This window comes from Convolutriloba macropyga, chromosome 1 (assembly GCF_964194025.1).
Source record: "Convolutriloba macropyga chromosome 1, txConMacr16.3, whole genome shotgun sequence".
Lineage (NCBI taxonomy): Eukaryota > Metazoa > Xenacoelomorpha > Acoela > Convolutidae > Convolutriloba > Convolutriloba macropyga.
Window position 1 is genome coordinate 74,010,784 of NC_134468.1, and position 16,189 is coordinate 74,026,972.

General features: G+C 35.5%; 2 protein-coding genes across 2 annotated transcripts in view; both read left to right on the plus strand.

Annotated features, from left to right (window-relative positions):
• LOC142342481 (mitochondrial potassium channel ATP-binding subunit-like) overlaps window positions 1-16,189 on the plus strand; it is a 230,834-nt gene that overhangs the window by 93,145 nt on the left and 121,500 nt on the right. The gene's annotated exons all lie outside the window — the stretch shown is intronic.
• Window positions 1-16,189, plus strand: part of LOC142351439 (histone-lysine N-methyltransferase SETDB1-B-like) — a 123,364-nt gene that overhangs the window by 24,401 nt on the left and 82,774 nt on the right. Inside the window, exon 4 of the mRNA XM_075403449.1 lies at window positions 5,901-6,302. Coding sequence (XP_075259564.1) covers window positions 5,901-6,302 — 402 coding nt within the window. The remainder of the gene's footprint in view (window positions 1-5,900; window positions 6,303-16,189) is intronic.

Sequence of the window (16,189 nt, forward strand, 5' to 3'; positions counted from 1 at the left end):
AGGGTCATTGGAATAGTTAAACATTCTATTAACACTCATTTTTGTATTTTTTGTGAAAATGTTTGAAAATTTTTTTTAATTGCTCCGAAAATTATCAAATTCTGACTTTATTGATCTTTATGGAGCATTGAAAATTTTCCATGGCTTGAACTTGGGTTACTGGTTATTTCCTGAACACAACCAAAGTTTCTAAAGATATTAATAATGCCAGTTTTAGCAGAATTTTATGGTCTCGATGATGGGTTACTGAATATATCCGTGAAGCAGGCATCAGAAATGGTTGTGAACATAATGTTTTGCAAAATCTGGAAAATTTGAAAGTGTTGCAATTTTGTTTTTTTTTTGGTTTTTTATCTCTAGTTTTTCCATCTTTAGTGGCACCAATGAACATCATTCAAGGCTCGTGCGTGGGCTAATGAGTATTTTTTGTGGATAATTTTTGACCTTGAATGCAAAAGCTCCAAGAGTAATTGCGATGAGTGTTTTTTGTTTAGTTGGGTACCAAAGCTATATGATACGCTGGCTATAGTTTAACTTTCTCTTTATTTATTTTACTTCTTTGGATTGTTTTTCAGGACTTGTCCCGCCTTTTTCACGCTTTTTTAATGACTTTGGTCTTTAAAAATGGGATGAACAGGTCTTTAAAAATGGGATGAACAGGTGAGGCCCAGAGGGCACTATTTTTTATAATAGATCCAAAACTGGCGTCAGTAGTCCTTCAAGTGCTTAGAGTTGAGCCCAAATTGGTGCAATTGTCATTTTTGGAGTTTTTGTTTGATTAGTCTTAATTGGATTTTTGTTAAAGTCGATAAAAGTTTTTTGCAACATATAATTGTTTTCTAGATTTTTGAGGCTTCAGGGTCTAGTAATATGTTACGAATGATTTTTGTGTGGAAATAGAATTGTTTTCATGATTTTAATACCACGACTTTTCGCATCTGTAAAACTTGCCATTTTTTTCAAATTTTTTTTTTTCATAAAAATTTCTCTTTCGTTCATTTTTTCTTTGCTCAGCCGCCTGGTAATCTCATATTGGGTTTGATAGTATGTTACTGCTTTTTAGCTGAGGTTAAAGCGACGGTTTTCAACGTTTTAATATCAGGATATTTGGAATTTGATACTTTTTGAATTTTTTTCAAGTTTTCTGAAAATTATTGTCATGCTGCTAGTTTATCGATGTCTTTGAGCCAATGGAACTCTTTCAGGGTTATATTTTTGTTACTGGATTGCCTCGGGACACAGTGAAATGGTTCTGAAGAGATTATTAAAAGTTTTAGCAACCTTTTCTTAAAATTTGCAAATGTTTTCAATTTCGTGAAATTTTCTATCGTCTGAGTTTATCGATTCTTACGGGCCGTCAAAACTTTTTCAGATTTTGCGGATGGGTTCAGGACAGATTATTGAAACAAAAAGCTGAGTATGAACATCTTGTTGAGGAATTGGGAAACTTTCCTTAAATTTTGCAATGTTCAATTGTTTGAAAAGTTTGTCATATTTCTCGGTTTTATCTGTCTTTGTTGGCTAATAAACCTCTGTCAAGGCTAGTGCGTGAGCTAATTGGTCTATATTTATGGACCTGGCCTTCAGGGTAAAAGCTTCAAGAATTTTAGCAATGAGTTTATTTTTGTTTAACTTGATTATTTCAATTTCTTATTTTTTGAGATGGTCTTTTTGACTCGGATTGTTCAATCGAATTACTGGTCAGGTGCAATAGTTCTCAATTTTTCACTAGTTTATTTTATTACGTCGTCTCCATGGATGACTCTTACAACCTGACTTCTCGGAATTGACTTTTTCAATTACCTCAGTTTCTTTAACTGATTTGCAGTTAAGATTTGTGTGCATGACGTCATTTCTGCTTTTTGGTCAATTGCGTGACTTACCGGACTCATAAAAATGACTTCTGAACTTTAAGTGTTTCAAATTTGGCTTTCAGGTTAAAGATTAAAGAGTTTTAGCAGTTGTTATGTTTTTGTTCAGTTTGTTCAGTTTTGTTATCTTTGAGTTTTTCCAGCCCAGTAGACAAGGAACCTCCTCTAGTGTTTGATATTATGTTAGCGCATGATCTCTAGTGGCATTGGATTGGTTTTCAGGAGTTTACTGTCACCAGTTTTAACAGTTTTTTACATAACTTGCAGTTCTTTGGATTTTTTCCCGAAATTTTTAGTTAATTTTTTTCCGAAACTTGTCCGTTTTTGAGTTTTAATTAGTCTTTTAGGCCAAGGAATTTCTAAGGTTTCATAGTAGGTTACTGTTTGTTTGTTAGGGTCATTGGAATAGTTAAACATTCTATTAACATTCATTTTTGTATTTTTTGTGAAAATGTTTGAAAATTTTTTTTTTATTGCTCCGAAAATTATCAAATTCTGACTTTATTGATCTTTATGGAGCATTGAAAATTTTCCATGGCTTGAACTTGGGTTACTGGTTATTTCCTGAACACAACCAAAGTTTCTAAAGATATTAATAATGCCAGTTTTAGCAGAATTTTATGGTCTCGATGATGGGTTACTGAATATATCCGTGAAGCAGGCATCAGAAATGGTTGTGAACATAATGTTTTGCAAAATCTGGAAAATTTGAAAGTGTTGCAATTTTGTTTTTTTTTGGTTTTTTATCTCTAGTTTTTCCATCTTTATTGGCACCAATGAACATCATTCAAGGCTCGTGCGTGGGCTAATGAGTATTTTTTGTGGATAATTTTTGACCTTGAATGCAAAAGCTCCAAGAGTAATTGAGATGAGTGTTTTTTGTTTAGTTGGGTACCAAAGCTATATGATACGCTGGCTATAGTTTTAGCTTTCTCTTTATTTATTTTACTTCTTTGGATTGTTTTTCAGGACTTGTCCCGCCTTTTTCACGCTTTTTTAATGACTTTGGTCTTTAAAAATGGGATGAACAGGTCTTTAAAAATGGGATGAACAGGTGAGGCCCAGAGGGCACTATTTTTTATAATAGATCCAAAACTGGCGTCAGTAGTCCTTCAAGTGCTTAGAGTTGAGCCCAAATTGGTGCAATTGTCATTTTTGGAGTTTTTGTTTGATTAGTCTTAATTGGATTTTTGTTAAAGTCGATAAAAGTTTTTTGCAACATATAATTGTTTTCTAGATTTTTGAGGCTTCAGGGTCTAGTAATATGTTACGAATGATTTTTGTGTGGAAATAGAATTGTTTTCATGATTTTAATACCACGACTTTTCGCATCTGTAAAACTTGCCATTTTTTTCAAATTTTTTTTTCATAAAAATTTCTCTTTCGTTCATTTTTTCTTTGCTCAGCCGCCTGGTAATCTCATATTGGGTTTGATAGTATGTTAATGCTTTTTAGCTGAGGTTAAAGCGACGGTTTTCAACGTTTTAATATCAGGATATTTGAAATTTCATACTTTTTGAATTTTCAAGTTTTCTGAAAATTATTGTTATGCTGCTAGTTTATCGATGTCTTTGAGCCAATGGAACTCTTTCAGGATTATATTTTTGTTACTGGATTGCCTCGGTACACAGTGAAATGGTTCTGAAGAGATTAATATTAAAAGTTTTAGCAACCTTTTCTTAAAATTTGCAGTTGTTTTCAGTTTCGTGAAATTTTTTATCGTCTCAGTTTATCGATTCTTACGGGCCGTCAAAACTTTTTCAGATTTTGCGGATGGGTTACAGGACAGATTATTGAGACAAAAAGCTGAATATGAACATCTTCTTATTGCGGAATTGGGAAACTTTCCTTAAGTTTTGCAATGTTCAATTGTTTGAAAAGTTTATCATATTTCTCGGTTTTATGTCTTTGTTGGCCAATAAACCTCTTTCAAGGTTAGTGCGTGAGCTAATTGGTTTATATATATGGACCTGGCCTTCAGGGTAAAAGCTTCAAAAATTTTAGCAATTTTCTTTTTTTTTAACTTGATTATTTCAGTTTCTTATTTTTTGAGATGGTCTTTTTGGCTCGGATTGTTCAATCGATTTACTGGTCAGGTGCAATAGTTCTCAATTTTTCACTAGTTTTTTATTTCGTCGTCTCCACGGATGACTCTTACGACCTGACTTCTTGAAATTGACTTTTTCAATGACCTCAGTGACTTTTACTGATTTGCAGTTAAGATTTGTGTGCATGACGTCATTTCTGCTTTTAGGTCAATTGCGTGACTTACCGGACTCATAAAAATGACTTCTGAACTTTAAGTGTTTTAAATTTGGCGTTCAGGGTTAAAGATTCAAGAGTTTTAGCAATTGTTATATTTTTGTTCAGTTTGTTTGATTTTTTTAAGTTCTCAGCTTTCGAGATGGTTTTTCGTTATGGCTTTTTTTTTTTTTGAGTTTTTCCAGGCCCAGTGGACAAGGAACCTCCTTTAGTGTTTTATATTATGTTGGCGCATGATATCTAGTGGCAATGGGTTGGTTTTCAGCAGTTTAATGTCACCAGTTTTAACATTTCTTTACATAACTTGCAGTTCTTTTGATTTTTTCCCGAAATTTTTAGTTAATTTTTTTCCGAAGCTTGTCAGTTTTTGAGTTTTAATTAGTCTTTTAGGCCAAGGAATCTCCTCTGAGGTTTCATAGTAGGTTACTGTTTATTTGCTAGGGTCATTGGAATAGCTCAACATTCTATTAACACTCATTTTTGTATTTTTTGTGAAAATGTTTGAAAATTTTTTTATTTGCTCTAAAAATTATCATATTCTGACTTTATTGATCTTTATGGAGCGCTGAAAATTTTCCTTGGCTTGAACTTGGTTTACTGGTTAATTTCTGAACACAACCAAGTTTTCTAAAGATGTTAATTTTGCCAATTTTAGCAAAATTTTATGGTCTCGATGATGGGTAACTGAATATATCCGTGAAGCAGGCATCAGAAATGGTTGTGAACATAATGTTTTGCAAAATCTGGAAAATTTGAATTGTTGCATTTTTTTAGTTTTTTTATCTTTAATCACTTATCTGAACTCACTTATGATTGAATAACGTGTTTGTGTAATTGTTTTAAATTTGGCCTTCATGGTTAAAGATTCAAAAGTTTTTACAATTGTTATATTGTTCAGTTTAATTGATTTTTTTAAGTTCTCAACTTTCGAGACCGTTTTTTGTTATGCCTGGCATTGTTCAATTGATCTGCTAGTCAGGTACAGTAGTTCTAAGTGTTTCGTTCAATTGTTTCGATTATACATCAGTTCCTCTTCTGCCATGTTTTGTTCTTTTTACTTCGTCGAATAAAAATTTTTGTCGCTTTACCTCTTTTTGCCGCTTTTTCGACGTTTTGCGAGAAATTTTTTTACTTCCCCCGGGTAGTTTTATTGTTCGCTCATTCTGCTCCAAATGTTTTTAATCAGAAATTGCTGAGCAAAGCAATCTAAAATAAACAGAATTAGTTTCAAAACACGGAATCGGAAGTAGAAACGGGATAAACCCATAAAGCCCATTTTTAGATGCCCGCTACTTGAAGTTTGTTTTTTACCACTTAGGTACCATCTCTAATGCTTTTTGGTTTTGATACTAACCCCATATATCCTCTCGTTAAGAAACAGGAGTATTCAACACCAGGAAATTCAATCAAAAGAGTTGGCACCTTAAAAATGTTTTTGTACAAAATCAATTTTTTGCATTGTCTTTGTTCCTTCGATCCCAATCTGGGTTATGGGAATCAATGGCGGCTATGTTCCGGCAATTTTTCGGGTTTGTTTCGATGAACCTTGCCACAGATTTAGGTTTTTGACGAAGCTAAGAATTGCAATTCTAAAACTTAAGTGCCCATGGAACCATTGAAGACAATCTGTGGAAACGCAGCTCAAATTGGATTATTATTCAGTAATTCAATAGCATTTTTTCGTTTTTTTTAAAAAAAAAATTGTACGTCAATTATTTTATGTGCTTAAAACTAGACGAAGAGAAATAATGTTCTTTTAATTTGTAGGCAGTCGAATTTCAAGACTCTTACGTAGCGATTCGAACAATCACCAAGCGGTCGTTTGTCAACAGTCGAAGAACAATGCTGCTTTGAAAGAACTCGAAAAAAGGAGGAGTGATGGCAATAATGAGAGCTCCGATGACAGAAAGAGATTAGTTTTAGATATATCTGCTCAACATGCATCTTCTTCCGCACAGGTACATTGCAGTCATGCTGAGCGTCACAAATCAGGAACATGCTCTAATGAAGGCAAGATAAGTGGCTACCCAAAACTGGAGAATAATTCAAGGAATTCATTGGCCAGTTCCAGTGTCACTTCTGATGCACGCCGAAGTCATTCGGATATTGTTGAAACTTTCTCCACCGATTCATTGGAATCTGATTTCCACAGACACTTGATGCGACATGGTTGGTAAAATCTGGCACAATTTTAGTCGCGCTTCAAAAATCTTTGTTGATAGTTGGGATAGCAAAGCTGAGCGGGGGAATTATTAACGGCCTTCTCTTGGTTTTTTACGGCTGGAGTAGGAGTGTTAATTCTAGGATTGTGACCTAAAAGCAAAAGTGTGTAAAACTGCCGAGTGAACTAATTTTTGTTGAGCGAGGGATTTTTTTTTGCTCATGCGCTGCGTTTATTGAATGACCTTTGACTAGTTTGGTGCATAAAGCTAACTGTTTCTAGCCGTTTTTTGTAGAAATAATGATCAATGGATTTTTTATATTATTTGAATAAAAGCTGCATTGATATATATTCCTCTAGAATTGATGTTACAGTGTCTTATATAATTTTATATAAATTTTTACATAAACTACTTCAATTTTGGGATGCTTGTTGTCCCATTTTTAAAAGTTTTCTTTTGATTTTGGTTTATTTGAATAATATTTTGTGCGTTAAGTGTTTGAAATTGTGCGGAAGATTCGTTTCACAATTGCAATTTCGACAATATTTTGACGTTTTTGTCAAAAGGTTTTAATCCTTTGATTCATTGTACAGCGTTTTATTTGGATATTATACTGGCTCAATGAAGTTTGTGAACTTCCAGGGTTAAATATTGATTTTGTTTTTCTCTTTCATTTTTACTTTGTATTTTCAAAATTATGACGATGCTTGCTAGTTTTCTTAATGTGTCCGTAAATTCCACGTTCTAGTCTTTTTTCCTTTTTTTGGTTTCCTACAAGCATTATGATGATTTGTGGTAGTAGTTTGCAGTTCTATTTGCTCTGCCTTCATATCTTTTCAACAGATCTGCGGCTTTTTTCCTTTGATATCACAACTTTTTGGTTCGATTGTGATTCCATTTAATATGGTGTAGTTCTTAAAATTAGCTGCAAATAATATAGCTAATTGAATGCTAATTGTTTCTGAAAGATTTTATGGTGCTAGGCGGTGATTAAAGAAAATTTAGGAAGATTATTTTTCAGACTGTATCCTTTGTTTTTTTTTTAACTGAAAAACGTTTTTTCAACAGATTGATTTTGTTTCATCAATCATTTCTCCACTAGGGAAGTAGGGAGAACTATCAGTTAAATTTATTAGTTTCTTTGATACCAAAACCGACGAAATAATTCTTGTTATACGTTTTTCTGAATTTTTGGTCCTAAGTACATTGTACCGACCCCTCCGTAGTAGTGGTTTAAATTGTGATAGTGGTTTAAAATTTGTGAACTTCCAAACTTTTTTCTGTTGTGCTTTTTGTCCTTTTGTTAACGATAGATAGTTTAATTGACTTTACATTCAAATTATTGCCATTTTTTAAATGCTTGCCTAACTTTGGCTACATTGTTCAAAATTCAGCCTTTTTATCAAAACTGGAACTAAATTTGCTTCGTTGACCCCTTTCGTTTAAATTGGCCGGAAGTATCGCCCTAGAAACTTTAAATACAATCTTTGGAAATTCAACAGAGGGCTAAATGTACTTCGTTGGCCTATGAGGGTTGTTCTGCATTTATAAATTTGGTGGTTTTCAGCTAATTTGACTTCATAATTCTCCAAAACGCATTTATTTTAAATATATTAAAATTTTTGGCGGCCAAGTTATCTAGTCTGCTAACATTTTGAACAATTAACAGTTTCTAACAGTTAAACAGGTCACAAACTTTTTCTAGGGATATGAAAGAGGTCCTAATACCGGTTTTGGATTCTTACTAATTGTTTTTTGGCTTTGATCCTACGAGATTTCATATTTTTTTAAAAAATTTTTTTGGGTATCTGCCAATTTTTTTTAGTTTCTTTTTCTGTTGTCGTGACACATCATCCCATGGTCCCATGGGCAGTGAAAGATAAAAAACTGAACAAATAAAATTTGTTTGGTAAGTAGCTCCTGTTATTAACGAGATCAATGCCGTTTTTTCGCTTAATTCAATTGAATTTTTGATTTTTGTTTTTGTTTTTCTTGTCGTATATCAGATTTTTCATATCAGATTTTTTTGAGAGTCTCATTCATGACAGGTTTCACCAGCATCAAAGAAGGCGTAATTGAAGATTATGAATGTTTATAGGGAATAGTTTTTTGTTTTCACCGCTCCGACACCGCTTTCTTGTAAAAGTTTGTTGATTTTTTAACGGTTGCTTGATTTGTGGTCGATTCTTCTTCGGTAATTTGGTATATTCGCGTTAATAACAACTGTCAATGACTTCTTTGGAGCCATAATTGGACCTTTTTAATGATTTCAGTTGATAGCTAATGTTTTTAAAATTAAATTGATAGCTAATGTTGTCGTATATCAGATTTTCAATAGTTAGAGTCTCATTTATGACAGGTTTCATCGGCGTCAAAGAAGGCGTAATTGAACATTATGAATGTTTATAGGGAATAGTTTCTTATTTTCACCGCTCCGACACCGTTTTCTTGTAAAACTTTGTTGATTTTTTAACGGTTGCTTGACTTGTGGTCGATTCCTCTTGAGTCATTTGGTATATTCGCGTTAATAACAACTGTCAATGACTTGCTTTGGAGTCATAATTGGACCTTTTTAATGATAGTTGATAGCTAATGTTTTTTTAAAAATTTTGAAACCATTCGTTTTCAAAAGTGGTATCGTATTTCTGAAGTGTTCACTTTTTGTTCTTTTGTTGACTCTTGCCTGTTCTTATTAAGGACAACAGGTCTCATTTTAGTTTATCTTTCACCTAATGCTTTTCTAACTTTGCTATTTAGCGTTTTCTTAAAAAAATTAGACATCGAGTTTCGGTCATAATTAATGTCTGTTGTTGTTATTGGCTTTGTTGTTTGTCTTCCCTTGAGGTCTCAGAAATGTCACGTATCCTTGACCCTCTAATGTGTTATTTTTCAGGTTATGTGGAATTAGCGGTTTGAGTTTTTAAACGATTTTGCTTTTGCTTATACTAATTGTTTTCCAACAATGCGTGAACTTTTCAATATGAGAATAGTTCTATCTGTTCCTCATTTGATTGAAAATTAAGAACTAAATTTTGATGAACGATGGCTGAACATTGCGTGTAAACGCACCTTCTCGTGTCTTGTTTTTTTCTAAGATTAGCTCTGTTTTGTTTTCGTAACGTACTTTCCGTCGCATGGTGAATTGCGAAGATTTGAATCGTCGAGTCTAAACCGGGCATCTGAATCGGTCATTCGGAAAATTTCTATACAAACAAACAAACTTACAAACAAATTTGTAAGTTTGTTTGTTTTTGACCATATGAAGTATGTGGGCTATTTTACAACGTTGTGGGAAAATATGTCTCTAAAAACACAGGACTCGTTTTTATAATTTCACGGTTAATTCATTTTGTCTAAGAATTCATGAACAGTAAGTTTGTTCAAACGATTTAGTTCTGGTGGCCGTGTTCGTACGGTGTTTGATTGACTAGGTAGTTAATTTTTTCTAATGTTTGCTGGTTTTAGTGATGTGCATACTGAATTCTTCAACGAGATTATGAATAATGAAAACTGTGATTTCGATTTACCCACATATGATGAACTGAGCACTTTTTTGGGAAGTCCCGACGTTTCGAGGCGCTTCCGGATTTCGCGTGGTTTTGTTTTTTAGTCAAGAGTTTTATTATGACCATATGACGTCACCTTCAAATCTGCGTTTTTTTTTCATTTGTGCATTTTTTCGACTGGATTGCCTGTGTAATGCCACTTTTCACTTTTAACTTAATAATTAAAGTTGACTTTCATCACTCTCACAATAATTTAATTACTTCACTTTAAGGATTTAAGCTAAAATGAGGATGCCTCAAGCTAATTGATGTTGTTTTTTGATGAGAGCCTATTTCCAATTCAAGTTGAGACATTAGTTTGTGGTTCTTTATTTTTGTCTGCCCAGTTTTTGTTCTGTCCAGTCCGATAAATCTGCCTAAATAATTAAAAGCAGAGAAAAGTTTTAATTTGATTTTTGAACATTCATTGTTATTAAAGATAGCGAGAAAATTTGGCATGAAAAATTTATCGCTAATTGAGCAAATTTTTTTTGATCTTAAGCAGCTGTTTCCCAACTGTTTTTTGAGTTTCAACTCTAGCCTTCCGGCCAACACGATTTTTCCCACATAAATAAATAACCAATTGTGCGTTTTTGAGCCGTTTTAACTTCTAATCTTTAATTGGACTAGGTGCTATTTTAAGCTATTTTTTTCCTCGCTTTTTTCACTTGAGCCGTGTTCAACTTGTTTTGTTGTATTTTTGTGTATTTTGTACAGGTCTTATATATTGAGGTTCTGGTTAGTCTTGCAAGTTGGTCTTGCGATATAATTGGCATCTTTTTTAAGTTGCTTTTGTGTATGCAAAATACTATTCTGAGGCAAATTTGGCTTTCTCATAGTATTTTGTTATTTTATTTAGTTTGTTTCTCGGTGGTTTTTGTTTTCAAAATTGTTGATCTAATAACAGTTGGTAGATTAAGTTTGAGTGATGATCATGATTCGTATCGTGAATGATTCGTATAATGAATTGTATTTTCGCGGATATCGTTGAGCTATTTGGTAATAAACGGCTGAACTGAGGCAATATAAAGGCTTTCTCATAAGAACATTTTTTGGGGTTTGGTAACTCGAGATAACTCGTACCGAATGTTTTAGAAGGAATTAATTACAGATGGGTCTTGTTATAAGTATCTTTTTCTTTTTAGGTCAGTATGTATCGTTGCAACTAGTTGAAATTTATGAGAAATATCCGATTTCAGACTTATGATTTTTATTGATCTTCATTTTCTTTATTGTTCCTTTTTTCATCGGCGACTTTGGTCAGGTTTAACTTCGAGTCCGTTCTGGAACTTCCGGCTTTAATATCACTGATATGTTAGGACTTCAGGTCTACAAAGTTATCGAATCTATTCTGTCCCCCCCCCCCCCCCCAGTGTTTTTTATGACCCCCAGTTACAAATTATATGTACGTGTTATATAGCACGATACTATGTAAGAAAATAGCACGTGCGCCTAGAGGTCATAAAAATTTGTGCTCACTAAGCTAAGGGGGGGGGGGAGAATAGATCCAAGTAAGTTATCTATGACGATGCTAAATTTTGATTGGTTGAAAAAGACTTTTATAAATTCATACAGCACGCATTTTATTATCTTGAAATTCAGACAGACGATTGTGCTCAGTACAGTTCAGTTGCTTTCCATATTACTTGAATTGAAAAACTTGTAGCAGAAAAAGAGCGTTTTTACCGAACCCGCGCTTCGAATAGCACTTAGCAAAAACTTGCAATTAAAAGCCTTTATTAGAAAGGATATTGCAACGATAACTCTGTCTTCATACAATATAGTACTTGGCCCTAGCACCTACATAGCTGCTTCTAAAAAGATAAAAAAGGAAGAAGCAAACAATAAGAAGAGAGTTATCATATGGCGACAGAGATGTTGAACGCTTACTTCTGTTAAAAAAGAAAGAAAAATTTGCAACTCATGGAAATAGCCATTAACGGAACAACTTACAATCTTCGAATCATTAGAAAAACAAACACTGGAATCAGCCTTTATTTTATCGCACAAGAAGACAATCAAACCGACATCAAACGGATCCGTATTACAAAAAACTCAGAACTTTACAATTTCTTTCAAAACTACCGAATTCGAGAAATTAACCAAACCACAAGCACAAACCAACTTTACCCATTCAAAATTATTTGAGCATCAACCTCTTTCTTTTGCTAGCAAAGAAAAAAATACAACGCAAGCCACAACAGTCCTTCTATGACACTATTGGAAGGCTATCATCCTAGAAACCCGTTCGTATTCTTCAACGACAAAACAATCGACAGAAAAGTAAGTAAAAAACTTGCAGCGAAGAACAAAAAAGACCAACCAAATAGCCTAAACTGCAAACTCTGTGACACAGCTAAATTGGAGAAGCGCACAAATTGCTCTTTCCACAGAAACACTTCAACAACAAACTGACTAAAAGAAAATGGCAGATCCAAGTCCGCCTCACGTACATCTGAAAAGGTTCTCAGTATTACCAAACGAAAACTGGCCTGAATTTGAAGGACTACTGAGAGCAAGCATTGCTGTATCTAGAATTCTTGAAGCGAACCACCAACGTGCAAGATATCTTCACCTACACTTAGCCGGTAATGCACTCAACTATTACCTTCGACTCGCCGAAAACACAAGAAACGATCTAGACGATTCGCTTGAACAACTACGCAACCGATATGCAGGAGCAGACCAAAGAAGAAACTTTGAGCTCGATCTGCAATCGAGAAAGTTTGATCCAGTGAAAGAACAACCAGATGACTTCCTCACAGATCTGCAACGCCTCGCCAACCTCGCAATTGTGGACGATCCTGCAGCTCACATAGACCGCACTGACGAAAGAACAAGACGAATAAGAGAACAATTCATTCAAGGCATGCCCTTCAAGTACAAGAAAGTGTTGCTGAAAGAGAATGACAACATCACTGTAAACGAACTATGCGCTATCATCAAACGACGAGTCAGAATTGATCAGATAAACCCCGAACCACAATACACCACGGCATTCAATACACTAAACGCATCGGGAAACCCTGCTGTGGCCCAAGCCATAGAAAGCATAATGGCGGCAGGCATAGCATCAATGCAAGTAGCACAGCCACCGCATCAACGCGTGGAGAGTACTCAGTACCCTAGCTACAGAAGAGGAAATAACTACAGAGGCTACAACTACAACAGACAAACATACCAGTACAATGGAAACCAAAATGGCCGAGGATACAGTAACAACTACAACAGCAGAGGACGTAACCGTGGAAGCTTTCAGAGAGGTCGAGGAAAATATTCGAGAGGAAGGTCAAACTTCCAACAAAACGACCGAAGTAATGGACGTACCGAAAGATCTCCTACACCAGTGAGGACATTTTGCAGAACATGTGCTAGCAATGAGCACACTGCCCGAGATTGTCCAGAACGTCAACCAGCATACCGCGATGGAAATATGCCATTCAATCAGCATTCAAAAAACTAAATAACTTGCATGTTTTTCTACAACATATACCAGATAGCATGACAAACTATAGCGAAAATGTATTTATAATACCTCTACAGTTCGAAACATTAATAATGAAAGCAGTAGCAGACACTGGAGCATTCAGTGTAGCGCCATGTCAAAGAAACATTTTGATAAAATAAGCAGAAACCTCTACCAAAAACCAGAAAAAACAAATCCTCCTGAAATAAACGTTTCCACAGCTTTCCTACACCAATCACCTATTTTATTTACAGTCCAACTGACATTCAAAATTGGCCACTTACAATTTGAGGAACAGTTCATGGTGTTTGAAACACTTTCCGCTATCCTTCTTGGCTTTCCCTTCTTTGATAAAAATGAGATTATTATTGATGCCCACAACAGACTACTCCAAACACCAGAATTTACTTTTCAGCTAAATCTAATGCACATAAAAGGTAACAACAAACAAAAACGTCTCAACAGCCGGAAAAAAATCATGCTCAAAACCAAAACAACCTATACGCTCTCACCTGGGGAACAAAAATCCCTGGAACTAATCCCATCGGAGGAAACTGATGCACAAGAACAAATTGGACTCGTAGAGCCTACTGTCAAATTTGAAAAAATGGGCCTTGGTCTAACAAGCACGCTTGACAAACTTACAAAAAACAAAACAACCACCCTACTTGCAATCAATACAACAGAAGTTCCACTTCACATTAGACAAGACTCTCCAGTAGCAACATTCGAAATCATCACACCAGAGCAAGCACGCTACCTGATACCACTTGAACCAAAACTTTCCCATCAAGCGACTCAAAGAAAACAATAAAGCAAATAGAAAAATCTATAGAGAGAACAGCAAAAGGCGAAATAAATCATATAACAATAAAACACGAAAACGGATTCTGGTTTCCGACCCCAGAAACCAATCCCGACACATCCAAGATGAGTGAAGTTGAAAAACGCATATATGACGAACTTGTTAAATTTAAAAATCTTGAAGCAATTCAACCACTCTCGAGAAACGAAGACAGGAAAACTTTTCTTAACGCATTCAAATGGAGCGACAGCGTACTCTCTGACAAAGATAAAGAAGGAACAGAACAGCTTCTAGTCGAATTCAATGACATATTCACAAGGCACCGCCTTGACATTGGCTACACTCACAAATTCTCAGTCAAATTGACACCAGACACAAACAGACCTGTATACTCAAAAACTCAAAGAATTTCAATCCATCTCAAAGACGATTTGCTTGTTGAACTAGCCCTTCTCCAGTACTACGGAGTCATAACAACGCTCCCCTTCAGCCGCTACTCATCTCCAATATTTGCAAAACGGAAGCCAAACGGGAAGCTCAGAATATTAGTAGATCTAAGAGAAATAAACCATCTCATTAGAAACGACTACAACAATAACAACTTCCCGATAGCTACACTAGCAGATGCAGGCACCCACTTAGCCGGCAAGAAACTCTTTTGCAAGATGGATGGCAGCCACGGCTACTTCTCTGTACCAATGGCAGATGAACAATCAGTACAGTTACTGGCCTTCAACTTCGCATCGAGAACATATGCTTTTCAAAGACTAGCCCAAGGACTAAGCAGAAGTGTCAGCGCCTTTAGCTCATTCATGCGTCAAAACCTGGACCCCGTGATAACAGCGGATAAATGCTTTCAGTACGTCGACGACATTGGCATCGGAGCACATGACACAAATGACATGTTGGAAAAACTTCGAGCAGTCTTTACATGCATCCGAGAATCAGGAATGAAACTCGCAACAGACAAATGCGCATTTGGACTCAGAGAAATACAATTCCTTGGTAATACGATAACCTCTGAGGGTCTCACACCAATTACACAGAAGATTACAACTTTTCTGAAAACGTTCAGAATGCCGCGAAACCCAAAACAAGTCAAACGAATGATCGGATTTTTTCAATTTTACAAAGCCTTTATCCCTGAACTCGCTGAAAAACTTTTACCGTTCTATCGTCTTCTTAAGAAAGACACCAATTTTGTGATAGAAGAAGGTCACCAAACTATGCTGGAAAAACTCACAAATGATCTAAGAACAGCCTGTGACCTTTCACTCAGATTACCCAAAGTTGACCAGCAATATGTAATAATGGCCGATACATCCTTTTACGCAGCCGGATACGTACTAATGATAGAAGACTACACAACAAATGATGATAATCAGGAACTGAAAATTTATGCACCCGTCAGTTTTGGATCTAGAATTTTCCACCCAAACCAGCTCAAACTTTCGATATATGCGAAAGAATTCCTCGCAGTTCACTTTGCCCTAGACACCTTTGCAAATATTATATGGGGATGTAAAAAACCAATTCTCATTTTGACAGACAACAGATCAGTAACCCGGTTCTTTCAAACAAAAATCATACCGCCAACACTTTGGAATGCTCTCGATCATGTGCTCAGCTTCGACATCATACTGGGACACATACCCGGAAAAGCCAATTTAGCAGCGGACTATCTGTCGAGAATACACATAAACCCGAAAGAAAAGCTCGAGCTACGCATCAACTCACGCATACCGATGCACGAAATCGAAATCAACACAGCAGATACACCTGACAATTCAATCAGTTATCTGAACAGCTCAGAAAATGACGATACCCCCAAAATTATGAAAACATACTTACTTGAGAGAAAACAAACCAGCGGAGAAGATCCTATGAATGTTCGAGCTGACGTTCAACTGCAAATTCTTGCACCTGCAACGCAACAAATAAACGCCATGCCTGAACAAAACCCATTGGATGAATTCGTCACTCACGGGCACGGACCTTTAGACCTGCGTGCCGAACAACAACAAGACAAAGATATCAAACGGGTACTGCTCTGGTTTGAGAGAGGTTCACCGACTTCA